General features: G+C 41.2%; 1 protein-coding gene across 1 annotated transcript in view; it reads right to left on the bottom strand.

Moving 5' to 3' along the window:
- Window positions 1-18,277: 18,277 nt before the first annotated feature.
- PCP4 (Purkinje cell protein 4) overlaps window positions 18,278-19,148 on the bottom strand; it is a 54,623-nt gene continuing 53,752 nt past the window's right edge. Inside the window, exon 4 of the mRNA XM_064505497.1 lies at window positions 18,278-18,633. Within this exon, the coding sequence (XP_064361567.1) occupies window positions 18,506-18,633 (128 nt within the window). The 3' untranslated portion in view covers window positions 18,278-18,505. The remainder of the gene's footprint in view (window positions 18,634-19,148) is intronic.

Here is a 19,148-nt window from a genome sequence, read left to right as displayed (position 1 = left end):
TTTTTGGTGTGTGTGTATAGGCATACATGTGTATACATACATATATACACATACATATATGTATATGTATATATGTCTGTGTGCATACATGTATGTATATAAACACACATGTATGTTTGTACTTTAATACACACACACATACACACACATTGAAACAGAGAATAAATAGAGATGCGCAAGTCAACATGCTCTGAGTAGCTCCTAGTATCGGGGCAGGCAAAGATGAGCAGTTTGGACTGAGAGCTCCCGTAGTGTTTGTACACAGCCTAATGCAACAGGAGTGGGCATCTTTGCATTGCAGCTCTCAGCAAATAAACACTGCACAGATTTCCATTATATCCTGGCCTGCAAATTTTGATTCTTGTTTCATACTTTATTTCATTGAGGAAAATAATACACAGAGGCTTGAGAAACAAAAATTGAGGCTCACTCTTTCTTTCACACAGGCAGGCTGAAAGTGCATGTTTTTCTTGTTATATGACTTTTCTGGCTCAGAAAATGGATATTGCAATCTCAGTATGCAATTGATGCATGATGCACAGATGCAGGCCTTGGAAAATATTTGCATTGCCTATCATGACGTTTTCCTAATTAGATACCTCTGAATACAGATCTATTTCCAGTGTGGTTTTTACGTCAAATTGCACAACAAATTCAGTTCAACTAGCAGTTTAGCTTACCCAACTGCCATCAACAGAAGTTAGCAGAAATAAATTAAAGAGGCAGTAATGTGCTTGTAGCATTAACATTAGCATTTCATGGCCTTTAGCTAGCTCAGGGAGTAAACAAAGTTGAATTCTGAAAAGTTTCCTGCTTATGCAGACAGAAAGGTGTCTGATCACTGAAGGCTGATTGCTCCTTTGCAAGAGACACTATCACTTGCCTTTTTGGATAGCATTTTGAGACTCTGAACCATGGTCATAAAGTGTCTTGCTCCTGATGAGAAGTAGAACAAGGAAAGGTAAAACTAAGGACAGACATCAAAGAAACTCTACTGTAGAAGAAGCTCATGAAAGGAGTAGCTCTACAGCCTGGGACACAGCAATGCTCCCTTCTTGGTGACTGACTGAAATGACTGACCTGCACTGATGGAAAACTACCTTGCATGGACCGTGATTTGAAGTTTTTCCCTCCGTTAGCCCTTCGACAGCTCACGTGAGCAGCTCAGGCTATAGAGAGACTATGAAGAGCAGGTGGGTGTAAACCTGCAGTCTTCAGATCTGGCAGGTCCCTCCCAGGAGGACACATCAGGGCCTCCCACACCTCTGCAACCAGAGCCTGACATGCAATCATGACATCGTGCCCAAGCTCATCCTGAGAGGTCATCAGATCTGTCAGGATTTCTGGCGCAATTCAGAAGAGGTACCTTTATTTTCTCATATAATCCCACTCTTTCCACCGCCGCTGGAAAGAAGAATGTTTTTTACTACCTGCAGTTGCATGTATAAAATGATGCTAAAATACCATTTTAACAGCTGCCTCAAGTTAGCTTCCTGGAGCCATAGGCAGGCAGGTATGTAAGTGGTTGCATTTTCAAAAGGAAGCACTTAGCAGCCCCTCATGGAAGGCTATTTGGCAAGTGAAAGTGGCTCTTTTGGAAACGACATGTTGTGGCAAGTAACATGATTTTGCCCAATGATTAATGCTGTGACTTTATCCAGTGACTGAACAGAAAGGAAACGGACAGCACAGAGCTGTCACAAGTGAGCCAAATAGCATGTGCAGAAGTGATGTTGGGAGCTTTTCTGGTAGAAAAAATGGTGCCAAAAGCTGCAGGGGAGCCTTCTTGAAGGGGAAAAAAAAATTGCCTTTCTGGAAGCCCAGACAGTTCTGAATTGCCTCTCCATCTTTTTGCTTTGACGGGAGCATGAATTGCTAAAGCTTCAAGTATTGGGCCTAAAGAAGTATTGTAGCACGTTGCACACTCAAAATGAACTTGTTTAAATAGGTGAACTATTTGCTTCCTCAGAAATTGTGTATTGGAGCCCTGCACTAATGGTCTGGAAGGAAGGGAGCTGCTGTCTGCCCTAACTGAAGGAGACTCACTGCCCCTGGAGTGATTTTGGATGACTAGGGAATAAGTTTGCCTCTGACAGGAAATCCCCTACTGGAAGGGAGGAGGTGACACTGGCGGTAGGATTTATGGCTCCCTGGACTTCTTGCCTGTGGATGACAAACTTGGCAGAAGAAAAAAAATGTCCGAGGTGATAAACCATTTCTAGTCAACATAAGTTTCTAAAAAGACCAAAAAAAAAAAAAAAAGAAAAAAAAGACGCTCTCCAAGTGCGAATCTTTCCAATGGGCACTGTATGGAGTGACTATACCTACACTACTTCGGTTTATTTGTGTGCCATCTGAGCAAGAGGAAGGCCACTCCAGATATGAATGCTCTGCTGCAACTGTCCAGCCAGTCCCCAAAACTGTGCTTTCACCCATGGCATCATCCCTTTGGTAGGACAGTATATCCCTCAGTAAAGGCCTAACCCCGAACACTACAAGCTGCCCTCCCTGCTACCATTGCCTTGGTAGGCAACACCAGGATTGCTCTGGTATTTTGCTGTATCTTAGTGTTTGATGGATCAGTATATTCCATATATTTTCTAGGAGATAAAGACTAGCTTTTTGTGGCAAAGCATCTGGCACCATTTCTTAGTCCATCACTCAAGGGAAGCAGAATAATCAGGGTGATCATGGTCTAATATTGATGCTAGGTATTATTTATGTCAGCTGGTCAAAATGTATCCTCTCATACACTGAGACTGTAAAAGTAACTGCAATAGTAGACAAACTGCATCTCCAAAAAGAAGTAAAGGCATTGCATTTTCTGCAGTGAGCACATAAGTGGTTTTGTATGGCTGAGGAAAGAGCAGACATGAGATTTACCACCGCTTAGGCAGAAGCCATTTCCAGTTCCTCAACATGCAGCTGAACCATAGCTGCTAATTGCAAAGCAGCCTGCAGAGTGCTTATTGATATAAATCTAGTATAGCTTGTGAGAACAACAGTTTAAGAACTTTTTGTTGCTAAAAACATGAGAACACAGATGATAACCTGACTGCTATAACATAAAAAAGTGCCATAGCATAATCTATGATTGCTCTCATTGGTAATTTGACAATGACAGAAGATTTTTTCCAAGATTTACTCATAACTTAAAACAATAGATTTTTATAGCAAGCACATTTCATGCAATATCAGCAATATATCAGCTCCTTTTCCACCTGAAGAAATAACTAAAGACTCTTGAAAAGAGTGGGGTTTTTCTCTGTGGCCATCAATGACTCAAGCTAAAGCAATATTTCTAGAGGATGTTTGTTGCTATACAGTTCACTGAAAGGTGAATGGTTCTGCAGAACTATTTTCAAGATAAAGGTCAATCACTAGTAACATTTGAAAACATAAACTGTGTATGACCATAAAATTGTCTGAAGTTTGATAATAAATCATGATGTGCAGCTGGTATCACTAATGTTAACTTTGGAAGACATCATTCTTTCTACAAGATCATAGAAATAAGAATGAGCAAATGCTTGCTTAACTCATGTACTGCAGGAACGGTAAAGTGTGCTAGCTTTATGTCACCATTTTAACCTTCAAGCCTATAAGATAGGAGGTGTCCGTCACATTTCCTCATCTGCCAGCAGACCCTTCTTGTCAGCCTTGACAACTGGGAATTTCCAAAGCGCAGAATGCTTAGCTCTGCAACCTAAAGCATAAAGAAACTTAAAACATTCTCAAGATATTAGATATTAAAAATTACTTTTGTATATTAGTTTATACTTGCTAAATTGTAATTCTTCAGCATTTAAAAGATGATGAAAGTGTGTATGGGTGAATACTGCTTTTTTTTAATATAATATGCTGAAAACTATGACACAACCTTAAAATTAGAACAGTCTCATCCTGTATGTGTTGAAGTTTGACATAATGCATTAACTGAAGGGTAAATTGCAACAAAGAACAGTTGACAGATTACTTGTTCATAAAAGTAGCTCTTCTCTAAAAAACATGGAAAATCATTTAATTCACTGCTATGCATTTGTTCTCAAGTACTTGAATTCACATTCTGATTTCTGAGAAGAAAATTTTATTGACTGACTGAACAACATTTTCTAAAGGAAGAAAAAAGGTGACTTTTGGAAATTATAGAAACTTTTTAAAAAGCATTGATTAAGGGTTGTTTGTATAAGCTATGATGTGAACTGAAATATTCAGTAAAATGTGTATGTACATTGGTGAGGGCTTCAGGAATCTTGTATTAGAGATGGCTATGCTTTAATTTAAAATGTTTTTACTTTTCCAGTTCTAGCTTTCTCTAACACTTAATAGTTATGGCATTTGCTATGTAAATTCTTAACTCAAATTTATCAGCAGAGAGATGACCCTGCCAGATTGCAGAAATGTGATAAATACTAAATCCCTTAAGGCTAAAGCTTAACTCATACATGCAAAAAAGTTCTAAGAAATGAAATACAAGTGTGTATTATAATTATATTAAACCTCCATAACATTTTAAACAAGAAAGTGAAGTTTATGCTGACTGAATTTCATATGTCACAGCCACGAAAATTTTCAGAAAAAAAGCCCTGAGATACCAAAGGAAACATACTTCTCTAAGAAAGCCCTTATGTTTCATGTTGTCCCTTATTTTCACCCAAGAAAGGCAGTCACTCTCTCAGCAATCTTTGTCACTCATTTCCCCTTAGCCAGATGCCAAGGCAAACAGATCAGCCATCGGTTCCTCTCACTATTCCTCTCCAGGAATTCAATTAGAGAAAACAACTGCTTGATGACTATACTTCCCATTTGTTTCCCCTGGACCTTGGACTAAGATTCATTTGTAAAACTGAAATAACCCATTCAGAAGGGTTCCTGACTATGTCTTTTAAAGGTCATGCACGCGCTTTTGAAAGAACTGAACACCGGCACATGAGGCATTATTAGATCTCAAAATGCAGATTTTGCATGCATCAAAATATCAAATCTTATTGCTTTTGTCTTTCAGAATTCTTAAAATGTACACAAGTTTGTAGCACCTATTTGTAGAGGCAGTACATATAACTAAGCATAACAGTTGGATATGCTGGCCAGAAACTCACCTCATATGTAATATCTAATGTCTTTTTAAATTGATCTTTTGTCCACAGAAGAGACTTCAAAATAACCTGTCCTCTACTGACAGTTTAGTTAATGAACTTTACTGGATAGTCCTGTAAGGTCTGAAGCTTTCACAGCTAAGGAAAGGTATTACCTGTTCTTCTCTTCACCCTGACTTCACACAATGTAACAATCCCAAGACAGAAGACAATGGCTATAGCCCAGTGCCCGGAAGAAATCCCAGCTGGTTAAATTGTTCCATTACTGAAGAACAAACACCATCATCCATTAACATGTCAACAAAATTTTAAAGGGTGGCTCCTCTGAGTAATACAGTTTTTTTCCAGGAGAAAGAGTGCTTTGTACATGAATCTGGAAATGGCGTTAAGAAAAAAGAACAAAACCAGCTGAATGGAACTTTTAATCCCAGAGACTGAGTCTAGCATCTTATTTTAGCAATCCAGGTGTTACTAAGGGAAGTAACTGCGTTTTATAAAAACTTTAGCTGACCACAAGGTAGTCTATGATGTTGTACTAAGTAGGAAAAACAATATGGTACATTCTGCTCAATGGGGTATTTAAAAAGAAATCTCTCATAGATCAATTAATTTGGCTGATTGTGCGTAGGCGAGAAACAGATTTCTCTAAAATATTTGGTCCTGGCTAATCATGGAAGCCCAGGATTAGACTGTAGTGAGGAGTTGTTTCTCTTTCTTTCTTTTCCAATTAGAACAAAAAAAAGCATGTAAGAATGGCCAGTTTCTCACTGAAGTTTTCCAACTGATTTTTGACTCTGAAATGAAAATTCCTAAATTGCTATGAAATGAAGTCATAAAATTCCTGGGTTATATTATAACAGCCTTCTGTCCTCACTAAAAGGGATGTCTTTTGTATCATTTCCTAATTTCTCATTTTTTCCAAGTTTGGTGAAAGCTACTTTGCAAGTAGCCTGTCTCAAATGCCTAGCCTCTGCTGGTGAGTGATTTATTGGACGTGTTTCCAAGTCTCCATTAACTATGACTTGCTAGTTTATTAACTATGTACATCTGGTATCACATACGTATCTCTAACATAAGCATCGCTGTAATAAATGCAGGTGCTATATAAATAATGGAGGAGTAATGGATTGGATCAGCTCCATCTGGAAATGGGATAAACTCTCCTCCAGCTCAGACAGAAGCTCTTTCTAAAGAAGGACCAAAGTGAGGTGAGGACCAAAGGAAGCTGGAGACTTTCAAGGCTGTGTGGAAGGCGGCTTGCTGCAAGTGCTGAGGCATCAGCAGGACCTCAACAGGCACTCGTTGTGTTCAGTTCACATTTTTCAAACTTTCTTTGAAACTGTAAAAACCTAGAAAATGGAGTTTCTGTCTCTAATTGTATGATTTCTGGAGCTGGGCTCCTTGCCCTGGACAGGCACCGTGGGCACACGCTACAAATGCCTTGATCCAGCCCTGCCTGGCCCAACAAGTTGCAGGCTTCCAAGACAAGGACCAGGCCTGAGATTCATTCAAACAGTTATGAGGAAAATATCTGATCCATGACACTAGTATCTTTCTCAAATATCTCCTTGCAGGTAAATCTGGCCATGGTGTTAGTAGATACAGATATATAACAAGATGTAGTTTGTTTTTATTTTTGATGCAAAAGATATATCAAAAACCAATCAGATGTCACTGCAGCTATGTTTATAAATGGATGGCTAGTAACTTGAAGCTAGTGTAAATTAAGTCACATTTATTCTGCTATAGATGAAAGCTTGCTAATAATACTGAACTGAACTATGAAGAGAATTGCTGCTAAACCTCCCTGCTTGGCAGAAACCTCATCTATCATGGAACTGTTGCAGTTGTATATAGCACATTTACACAGTCTGAGAAAGATTTTTCAAAAGCACCCAGGAGATTAAAGAGCATAAGTGCCAAGGACTTTAAATGGTACTTGCTTTTGCAAATTTCGTCTCCTGAGACTACCGTAAATTTGATAGCCCACACAAATACAGTCTGAATTGCTATCTAGTTTTACATAAGCTTGACATGTCTTCCTTTTGTTTTAATTAGACTGATACTGTAAGGAGAAAACAAAAATGATTGTTTCCAGATAGTATCGAACTGGAAAACAACCTTTGTAATAGTGCTTAACCTGACAGGGTCACTAATATTCCTACTTCCAAAAGATACCATGCTATTAAGTAGAAATCAACAGGTTAGTTTATGTCAGAGAAGAGGCAAGTAAAGAGAATTAACTGATCTTAGGTAATCATCTCACCTAAAGAATACCACCACTGACAGCAGCACATGAATATGGATTCACAAGGGGGAATAATGTAGCCTAAAGCATGCAAACAAAAGTAACCTTTAAAGCTGATTTACATCAGAGTCCTCCACCTATTATCTAAAAATAATAATGTTGACTCCACCAACCCAATCAAGCCTTATCTGTAGTGTGTCAACAGAAAAGCCGTTCATCTGAGACTGTTTTAGCAAGAAGTAGCAGGAAAATAGGAATGAGCGAAAATTGGTTGCTAGGACAAAAAAAAAGTGCCACAATATCTAAGGCACTCCCTGAGAATCCTGCTATTATCTGAGAGAACAAATTTCACTGTAAATATGTCTTCCTTGGCCACGCGTGTTTGTATTCCTCAGATACAAAACACTTTTCAGTGGTGTTTTGCAAGTCTTGAATCCATCACCTACAGATTGTTCGCTATTTCTAAGGCAGAGTTGAAGGACTCAGGAGAGCTGCTGCTCTGCAGCGATATGAATTGCAAAGAGCACTGGGTGATGTCTTCAAGGATTTCATATGAGTATCCGTTCAAATGAAGCAGTGAATTCCTCCCCGCCTTCGCTGTGTGACCTGTCTCGTTATCACTCAGTTCTCGTTTTGCAGGAACACAAGGCCCCTCACCGAAGCTGCCACCCAAGAGCAGGTGACTGGCTGGCGGGATGCCTCTGCACCAGGGCTGCTCGCCATGCCTGCAGGCATGCTGTGTCCACGGGCACGAACCACGTAGGTAAGCTGAGTTTTAGGGGACTCGCAGCCAAAATACAAGGAATTATGAATTTTGAGCTGATAACTGATATCTGCAGTGGACAAAGACCCAAGACTTGTGTCCTACCACTGTGTGACGGCACATCTTCCATCGTGCTGCAGTCCTGCAGCCCAGCCCCCTGCTCCATGCCATGGGGCTGCTTGTGCACCGAGGTGATACACCAAGTGAAGAAAATTGAAGGGCGAGCACGAAGTGCAAGTCACTCTGGGGCACTCAGGGCTATTCCCTAGTGCCTGTTTTCTTTTGTGCCAGCTGCACATTTATGGCACGTACTTGAGGTAGAGCCCTGCCTGTGCACGGATACTGAAGGAATGCTGTGCAAGTGAAAAAATGGTGATATTTATCATTTTGTGTTTCTTTCATCAAAGGAACACTGTCAGCTTCTATGCAGGCAAGAAAATGTTATCGAGAGAATTCCCCTTGTCGCTGGACACTTTCCAGATTTCCTTCTATTCTTTCACTTTTACTCTTTTACTTTTTTCTTTTGTTACTTGTCCTAACCTTGAAGCTTTGGCAGCTATGAAGTATGAACACTATTGACAATTACTTACTTAAATTAGTCTTATTGACTTCAAAGCTTGCAGGATTACAAATTCAATGCACAGCACAGAATCAGGATAATTGACTTTTAATTCATATGATGGGGACTAGCTCATGTACATATGTAAGAATGTAGCAAATTTAGGTAGCTCTCCAGTGCCAAGAAAAACTTGCATTAATGGAAAAGTGCTTCTTGAACAATGAAAAGACCATTTACTTCTTTTGTATAAAAGTGTATAGAAGATGATGCATAATGCATACCTTTTCCTTGTACTGCTCAAGATGGCAATACTGAAAAAGAGCAGACACAGAGGAACTAATCATCCATCTTGTTGCTATGCAGTAGATGTCAATAAACTGGAGTTTGCATTCCATTCTACTAAAATCCCAATGTCCCAGACAATATCCTATCTTTCAATAAACCCAGGTCTAATATCCACTGAGATGTGAGCTAATGCTGAGTGGAAAATGACTTTTGTGTTTACTTACTTCCAAATCATATTTTATCCATTTTTGCTTACTGGATTAAAAAAACTGCCTCAACTTATTCATTGTAAAGAGAAGGATGAATATCCATCAAAGGCTTCAATGATCAGGGGGATATTGATGGCAGAAGATTTTTAGTGGAATAAAAATGCTTTTCCATCTAAACAATGATTTTAATTTCTCCGTATATGATGTCTCTGAACCCACTTTTAAAATCCCATTTAAAAGAGATGTTTCAGGCATTTTTCAGAGACTGCAGGTATTGTATGTCAGGGGAAAGTCTAAAGGGCAAACTACAGGATGACTGATCAACTACTGAGATTTTTATTTTTAACTCCAGGACAAAATTTGCACAGCACAGCTGTGATCCCTAAAAGCCTGCCAATTGCCTTGCATAACTTAAACATATTGCAATGCCTCAGCACTTGCTGTGTTGCCCAGGTATCCCCTAAAGACAACACTGCACTGTTTTGTTTTACACAACTAAATGGGAAATATCTAAGTAATTCATTATATCAGCAAAAGAGTGAGTGCTAAATGAAATACATTCTCTTCTACATCTGGCAGTCGTCTCCTTTCCCTGCCACAGTCCCCCTCCACCCACCCCTTCTGCTGTCACTCTCTGCCCACACCCTCTGCCTCCTCCTTAATACAGTGCCACTATAATGAATCTGTCACCTGTCCCAAAACCCCTTCTCTTGCGTGACAGCAACCCCCTTGTCTCACCCCTGCTCCTGCTCTGCTACGACTTCCCACCAGTGTGTCCACTTCTTTCTCTCCTCCAGCTGCTGCAGCCCGAGAGGTGGTGCCCACTGTTGGGACCCCTCTAGGCTCAGGGTGAGGGTGTTGACTCTGCAGCCCAGGTCACCCAAAAGGCCTCCCGGCTAGTGCTGGTGCTTATTTTTGGCCTGGCTGACCTTTTGGCAACAAGGCTTGCCTGTTTGTGCCAGCCACCCCTCCCAAGTTAGGCAGGCGAAGGTGTGCTCCATCCACCGATACATCAGTCTGCAAGCTACCACCACCTCAAGGCTGCACAGCACTGGGCTGAGTTTTGTGAAGCTATTGCTAATCTGAGTTTAAAAAAAACCAATGTACATGGCCCGGGAGCCAGGGCTGCCTCTCTCTGGGGCCAGTAAGGTCCCTGGTGCCAGAAGGAGACAGTTTGCTGCCATCCATACAACTCAGTTTTGCCACACGGGGATGAGGATTATAGGTATACTTATACCATGCAAAGGGATATTTTTCTGTGGCTTGTGAACATGTGTGGCTTGAACTATTTTAATGTGTTTGGTAGAGATGCAGCAATCTTGGGTGGGTGTATGTCAATGTTACCCTTGTCGCAGTTGTTACTATTATTATGTTAAATTATTGTCATTATATCATGCTTATTAGTGCAACATCATTTACTACATTAAATGTGCACTTTGCTCCCAAGCAGAAATGACAACTGTTAGAGAAAAACAGTGCTATCATTTTGCCAAAAGCTGCAGACTAAGTTCTTAAAGTCACTATACTTCTTTGTGTACTTGAGGGGCCAACGTGTCATCCCCTTACTCCCCTTTCCTTGTCACATTAGTTCTGAAGAGTCCAGTGGGATTATTTATGGTGGAAACTACTACTGAATGTGAGTAATAGTATCAGTTTGGCCTTTGTAAAAGAGCATTAAATCACAATGCACTGAGATGGGGCAAGAGTCCTCAGGATTCTTTCAAGGGCTGTTTTTAGAGATGGATATTTAGACTTTTCTTATCAAATAATTAGTCATCACAAGTAAAGACGAGCTAACTTCTGATAATAAAATATGAAGTGATTTAATCCTTTCCTGAATTTCCAAAAAAGATTGATTTAACGTTTCACTGATGTCTCTGCACCTGACTGAAATAATTTAGTAATGGGAAAAGAGGAGCACAAAAAAAGCCTGTACCAATTACAATTCCTGCCCAATTTCCAGGGCAAAGAACTGAAGATAAAGACATTTATCTGGATTTCTGAACCAGCCCAGTATTGCGGAAGTGCAGTGGGCCTATAAAGCCAGGAAAGGTGTTTTACAGCCAATAGAGTCTCTTTAAAAATCAGGATACCCGTATAAAGAGGGGAAAATCCTGATTAGACAGAGAGATGATGGAAAGGTTCTAGACTCACTGGAGATGATGCTCTGACTATGAGCCTACAAAATAATGCTGTCACAAAAATGCCAGAAGCCATGTAGGTTTGTGGTGAGGGGATTGTCACATACGAAATCATCAGGATAATTATTCTGCTGTGGTTGGCACTGGTTAAGTTTCAGCTGGATGTCTACATTTAATTTTGGGCGCACGGATAAATTGGCAGAGTTCAGAGGAGAATAACAAAAATGATAAAAAGGTTTGGAAAAGAAGACCTATGTGGGAAGGTTAGGGGAACTGGGTATAGTTGGTCTGGAACAAATGAGCCTAAATGGAAGGGGGGAAGATTTAGGTTAAATACGAATGAACCTTTATAGCTTTAAGAAAAGTTCAGTCCTGGAGCAAGTTGCCAAGGGTTTTAGACGCACCATTACTAGAGATACTAAAAGGCAGGAGACCATCTGTCAGGGACAGTTTAGGGATAATAAAAAAAAGCACTGCTATATTTTAGAAAATAGAGCTAAATAAACCCATACATGACTAGACATTAATAGTCTAAAAATGTCATGACTTCTCTTCTTAGGGTAAGTTCCTAGACCTTTTCCCTGCAAAGATTTTCTTGAACTTATAAGACAATGCAAGTTGATACATCTGATTTCAGATTTGGAAGGACAGCTGCATTTGAATATTTCCAGGGATAGACATTAATTTGAGCATAGCAAGAACACATCTCAGGTTTTTTTCCATCATATTTTGAACATGTGTATAGCATATACCTTGGAGCTGGTATTGAAAAAATAGCATTTAATTAGGGTAAGCCATAATTAAAATTCCAAAAGTGGTTATATCCCTTAGTATTGCAAGTAATTAATGGGCCAGTCCAGACCTGAGGCTTGCGATAATGAGATTCAAACAAGTTTCAGATCAGGTCAAAACTGCTGTGAGGGGTAAATGGGCGATATTGGGTATAAAGGCACATCTACCTGGCCATACAATTCCAGCACTGGGATCACACTGGAGCCTGGGATCTCTGGCAGCCTCACAGTGCAGGCTCAGGTGAGCGCTGTAGGAGCACTCCAGCAGTCAGACCCCACGACCGACCCTATTGCTTCTGTTCTGCAGATACAGAAGCATGACAGATTGGGGCAGTAATCTGGCGACTTTCAGGAGAGAGACACTTTAGAGAGCTGCTCTTGCTGCAAGGCATCTGCTAGTTCATGTGTTTTAAGGAAACATGAAGCAATCTAGCCCAAAAATCTTCAGTGGTGATTCAGCTGAGCAGTGGTGACTTTACGTTGGAAGTTTCCAGTCAGTTGCCAGAGAATATGTTTCAGACTCGAATAAAAACAGAAAAAAATTACCTGAGCTGACTAGAAATCTCACTCAGATGACCCAGTATGTTTCAGCAGAGCTGTCTTTTTCCTTCTGTCCCAGATGTGCTCCTCTCTTGCTCAGATGAGTCCCTTCTACCCTTTTTTCTCCCATATCATACTCCTGTAAATGTTTTTGCTGACATATCTGCACTGCTGTGCTCAGCCAATATACTTTGGAACACTTTCAAACAGGCTGAAAACTGATGTATTGCTTTTGGGCAGAAGTAGATGATACAATTGCTGCTGACAACCATTTCAATAAGCAGACCTGATGAAAATGCCGTGCTGCAAGGAAGCTAATGGAGAAGTTGTTACTAGGACTGCACTCACTATACCTGCTTGGGATGATGTCCCCAATTACCTGGACTCAAACCACAGCATATGTATATTCAGTGATGCAGTGCTGGCTCTAGCTGGGTTATATTATCCCCAGAGGGGTGAACATCACACTGGGATTTCTCTGCCCTGAGGTACAATCTGCACAGGCTCGCAAAGGCAGATGTTGGTCTGCATTATATACAACTTGGCTGATGGAGGGCAAATAAGCAAGGAAAGAGGAATATTACTTATTCCCATGGGGCCTATGGCCTTCATACATATGGCCAGAAGCAACCAACATCCCTCTCCTCTCCTTGGGATGGGGCCGGGCAGGGGCCGGGCTCTGTGGGGCTGTAGCTGGTACTGTTGCGGTGTTGTGGGGTAGCGACTGATGGCAGGGCTGAGATGGGGCCAGGGCTGGATGCAGGGAGGCTGGGCCTGGGCAGGGTCAGCAAGGGCTGCCAGAGCCCCGGGGCCTGATGGCACCTTCCTCTGCTCTCTGCTTGGCCTACAGCAAGCCTTCTACAAAAACTAAGGAATGCAATTTTTTCCTGAGGAAAGTATTGATATAATGATTTGTCACCTCACTTTTCATTCCCTTTTTCAGGTCATTTATATGATGTCGAATAATGCCAATGCCATTGCAATCCCACTGGCAACTTCCTGCTACTATGAAGCCTGGCCACATGATCCCACCCTTCTGCCTCCTGTCTCGTAACCAGTTATTTATCTGTAGGAGGACCTTACTACTTATTCCAAGGCTGCTTAATCTCCTCAGAAGACCTTGATGAGAGACCTTGTCAAAACTCCTTGAAAATCCCAGTGCGCCTAGGTCACTGTTACCCATGTATCTCTTAAATCTATTGGTGGTCACTACTGGAGTAGAGTCACAACCACAATCAAACTGGTGTTGACTTTTCCACAGTATTTCATGCTACCTGTGTGTGCATTCATTTCATTCCTTATTATAGTTTATCTCAAGCCACTTAATAAAAATAGTGTTGTTTTGTAAATCTGTGAATTAGATCCATTTTTAAAATCTGCTATTGATTTGCCACCTCCTATTCCACTGGAATTGAAGCCATGAGTAAATGATGAGTTAAACAAAGCAGCCGTCATATATCTGAGTTACTTTAGAAGATGTGGGCGAATCTCATCCAATCCTGGCAATGTATTACTACTTGCTTTGTCAGTTTACTCCAAATTTCTTCTTCTGATGCTTCGGTTTGATGACAAATTCCTTAGATTGGCATATTGTAAAGACCCCTGTTGTGGGCTTCTCTGCTGTAAGCGTTAATGCAGAAGATTCATTTCAATTTTCTGCCGAGGCCTTCACTTCCCCCCACCCCTACAAATCTCCAGTAGGCTACCAGCCTCAGGAGTGTTTGAAAATTTTTTCATTTATAATTCTGTACCTTTAGCAAGCTGCAGACTGGTTTTGGCCTGCCTTTTTGTGATTCCGTGTTTAACTTAATAGAATTCACATTCTTTGTTATTTTCCTCATTTGGCCATTCTTATGCTTGCTGAGAGACTTTCTTTACTTCTAATAATCTCTTTCACTGTTTAGTGCTACAGGTTATTTTCATAGTCCAGGCAAGGACGTGAACCAGGGATTTCTAACTCTAACGCAATTTTTCTGATCATACAGCTGTAGGCCATTCTCTTTTGGGCCAATTTGATAGGTAATTTGGAGCAGAAGCAGTGTGGATGTGTCTGGGGAAGGTGTGGGTATATATAGGTGGTGGGAGTGATAGACCCACATTCTGTAAAACCTACTGCTCTGAAGAATTTTTCACATTACTTACAAGAACTATTAGTTTCTCAGCACATAGACAGCCACCTAACTGAAATTTTGCTATTCATGCTATCTGGTAACTCCCATCTGGGTTAAGCCAGTTAGCTAAAAAGCGCAGTCAGTGTTTGGAAATTAAAAACGTTAGTACCTAAATGTGCGTGTCCTCTTTTTCCCATCATAGTTAAGCTCCTGTTTGAATGAAACCCTTTTCCTTATCTCAGCAACATCCTGACGGGTCTTTGGAAAGTCTGAATTAGTGACAAAAAAAAAGAAATAAAAAATTGCTGTCTTGGACGTGAACAAAGAATCAACAAAAAGCAAGACTCAGGAGGGAGAAAATTTTCCTCCTTTGGGATCATGGACTGAATCTGTGATGCAAAAGCATTTTGAAATCAAGGGAATGTCTGAACCAGAGGCAGCCACGATTACTCCAAATTTCATGCCAGCTTACTATTTCCTCATTATGTTTCACTGTGTACTAAGACTGTATTTGTAAGATGTAGTCTGAACTTCACATTGAAGAAAGAGCAGTAATTCATTTACTAACAGCCCTCACTGCTGTGCTTCGACAACATAATCGTTCTTCCTTGTCCCAACCATATGATTATTCCTGTTGTGTAGGAAATTTAACTCCAAGGAATGTCAGATCAAATATAAAAGCGTAGTGCTTACCCATAGTTTTTATTCAATTAAGTAGCCATTACAAAGTTCATGCTATTTCAAATGACATAATGTAGAAAGTAAAAGCAGTCCTTTATTATAGAGATATGTTCACCTAAACAAAATGGCACAACACAATCCAATCCCATTAGAATTTTTAAATTATTATCCTAAGGGGATTATTAGATGGTGAACAGTCTCTGGGAAAGATAGACAGGGAACGTGTGGCCTCCACAAACTACTTTTAGAGCACAGCAGAAGTGCTATTTGAGGTTTATTTGTGAAATTCCTAGATGCAGTAAGCAACATAAGAGAATCGGTGCTGCTGAAATACTCTCCTAGAGAGAAAGCACTGGACTGCAGCTCAGAGGACTCTGACTTTGTGCGTGATCTGCAGTAAATCACACATACACCTGGGATCTGTCACAGGCATAGGTGTCTGAGGAAGGCCTGGGCAGCATTTAGGGGCTTAGCCTCAAAATAAGATCTAAAAAGCCCTGTCCATTCCTGTCCAGTCTTGCTGTGCTCATTAAGCACCTCACATGTTGTGTCTGCACATGTCCACACCACGGTAGGATCCATAAGGCATAAGGCTTCCTCTGCCCAATATCCTTGAGAGGCCCCATTTATCCTGTGTGGTCCCAGAGCTCCTACCACCTACCATCCAGTTTGGGCTCCATGCTAGGTTGTTGCCCAGCACCATAAGTGCCTTAACCTGCATAATGCCGAGGGCCTTCTCTTTGCAGTCCTGCAGCCTGCCTTCGTCTGGTGGCTCTGCACTCTTTCAGTATTGGTCTAACGGCAGCTTCTCATGGGAAGCAATTGCCAACAGTGAGAGACTCGCCTGTCCTTCTACCCTATTCCTACCCCTTGGCCGTTGCTTTTAGTTTGCACTATGGGACCAAATAACATGCTTGCACAAAGCTCAACCACCCAGAGTGCAATGCCTGTGCTGCATTAAAGTGTGCTCTAATCAGTGCTAACAGCATCATAAGTGGGAATAACCAACAGGGAGTTTGAGTAGGTCCCGATGAACACAGTATTGTTACTGTGGGCAAAGCATTAATGGATGGATTATCTGTTGCACTGGAGAGGACACCTAGGGAAGAATGCTCATCCGGGGACTCCTATTGCTTCTCCTCCTGGCTGGCCACTGGGAAGTGTTTTTGCTTTCCTTTTTCTTTCTTTTTCTCTCTGCTTTTGTTTTCTTTTTTCCCCAAAGTAACTTTCACTATTAGAGTTGATATATGCCCTGAAGTAGAAAGCCTACTAATAAAGACTTGTGCACATGTGCCTGTTTCAACATCCTTTGTGCAACAAAAGGCAGTCACAGCCACAGCTCTTCTTTCAAAGGTGCAGTCACAGAAATGTTTTATGCTATTGCTCCTTTGTATTTTATGTCAAATAAGTATTGAATAAACATAGAAACAGATCTGCAATCATGAAGCAAAGCTGAAGATGTGAGAGACATCCTCCACGCACACTGTCAGAACCACAAAATGGACAATGTCCTCTCCCACCAGTAAGTGTTCAACATTCTGCTGCCAGAGGCACTGGAGGGATGATATTGGCCCCTCCCGATCCATCTTCTGCCCTGGCTATTGGCATACTCCTGTGCGAGATGAGAGAGGAGGAAATGAATCCCTCTAGACAGAGTGGGGAATTACACATAAATCTCTCATATCTGAAACCCTCTCAGCTCCAAGCTGTTCAGCTAAAGGTAGGCAAGGCTATCCACACTCAGCACTCCTGCCTCTGGTGAGTCTCGCTCTGCTTTCTTGAAGAACCACTGCAGACACTTGCCCTTCAGAAAGTACTTCTGTCTGTGATTTCCCCAGTGGATTGAACCCCAAAAATGTGCTGATGGAGCTAAGTGCAGGACAGGATTTTTTATATGTTTCTGTATGACCCACTGGCTGGATCTAAGCAGCTCCTTGTTCGGAGTACAAGGTATTTTTTTAAACCTTGTCTGAAGCCTCCAGCCTTCCCCATGTATTATACAGGCAGACAATTTCTGAATACTTCTGAGGCCAGGCAAGAATAGATCCTTAATTAGGACCAGCCTCAAACAGATCTGTTAGTCTTTTATAGTGTGGAGAAAATAGGAATACTTCCCAATTTAAGACCAACATTGTTGTGGCTGCTTTTTATTAACCAAAACTGGGATAATATGATGATAGGGGAAGAAGCTCATATAAACTCACTTTAAACTATGGGATAGTGTAGCTGGAGACAGAGAGTCTGTTATGATTTACTCATAAATTATAGGAAAAGAGAGAAAGGGGGTAGAAATATTTACTGATGATGTAGACAGGGAACAGCTTCATCAAAACAGAGACTTTAGAGGGCCAATTTCTATTTCTAGAAATAAAAAGCCTTTCCAAATGTTTCTGGAATTGGGTTTTGTATTTTCTGTTTTTTTCTTTTTTTCCTTTTTTCGTAACAGTCAGTGCCGTCCCAGCTGTATAATTCTGAATTTTATCACCCAAAGGGGAAGGGCGAAGGCAATTTCCTGCCTTAAGCCATTTTATTGGCATAATTGGAAAACAAAAATAAACTGGTCGCTGCTTTCTACACCTCTTCCCCTCATGCCAGCGCCTGTCTGTAACTTTTCACTTTCAGCTCATTATGGGAAAGTAATTTTATTGCCACATTTGGCTGGCAGCTGGAATTCTCCAAATGAGGTAAGCAGGGCTGAGATGTGTGCTCTCCTCCCTCAGCAAAAACCTTGCAACATGCGGTACTGTTATGTCTCCACGCTTTAAGTGAAGAGGAAAATAGGCATCTGGGCTGGGTTCATTTGTAACGCTGTGCTTGCTGGATTAATATGAAAAGACAGATGAAGGCAGACACTTTAATTACTTCATCCTAACTTTTTATTACAACATCAAGTAAAATGGTGAGTTACAGAAGTTAAGAGGTGTGAAACACCTGGGATGAAGTTACGCATAAGCTCATTGTTTGATATCTGCCAACAGGGTTTTAAATATTGAGAATTTCTGTACATGCATCTTTGTGTTACTTCTGATTTTCCTGATAAATCATTTCAGGATTACTTTGCTTTAAGGTGTGAGGTAGCTGCTAAGACTGGGACCCCGCTTTTTTCTTCTGGAATTTCCTGAACTGGGACTGTATCGCCACTGCCGCCCTTTCTGTCTCTGGCGCGTCCATGTCTATGTCAAATTCCTCTTGAACTTTCTTCTGTCCATCTGCCCAGAGAAAACGAAACAAAACATCAGTACATTTTTGGAGCAGTCATCATTACTGAACAGCACAGACGAAAAACCCTGCTCTTCTGTCACATAGCTATGGGGATGGGAAGCATATTCAAAAAACCACTGGGACTGGTTTCGGCAGACACGGCTGATCACATCCCTTGCTTTCCCAAAGGCAGGGTCTGTGACAGCCAGTTTGTACCTGGGGACCAAGGAGCGACATCCCCGTGGTACTCGGCACTCACAGAGCACCCCCCTGGCGCCTCAAGGAGAGGAGTCTGCCTGGTTAATGACACAGATCAGTGACCAAGTCAGAGGGCAGTGAGAGGCAGAAGGACCCTCCTGTATAGCCCATCAGGTAGAAATTACTCACTTCCCCCTGTTTACACTATTCTAATAAAGGCCAAAAGAAAGACATTTTAAAATCTGTTAAAATCATGATAAAGACTTTGTTCCTGCCCCACCTCCTGCATCAGAGGAAGAGATACTAGTTCCTAAGGTAAATTCTC

Source organism: Dromaius novaehollandiae, chromosome 1, assembly GCF_036370855.1.
Source record: "Dromaius novaehollandiae isolate bDroNov1 chromosome 1, bDroNov1.hap1, whole genome shotgun sequence".
NCBI classification, from domain to species: Eukaryota; Metazoa; Chordata; class Aves; order Casuariiformes; family Dromaiidae; genus Dromaius; species Dromaius novaehollandiae.
Note: the sequence above shows the minus strand (reverse complement) of the source record. Positions and strands in the feature narration are given on the sequence as shown.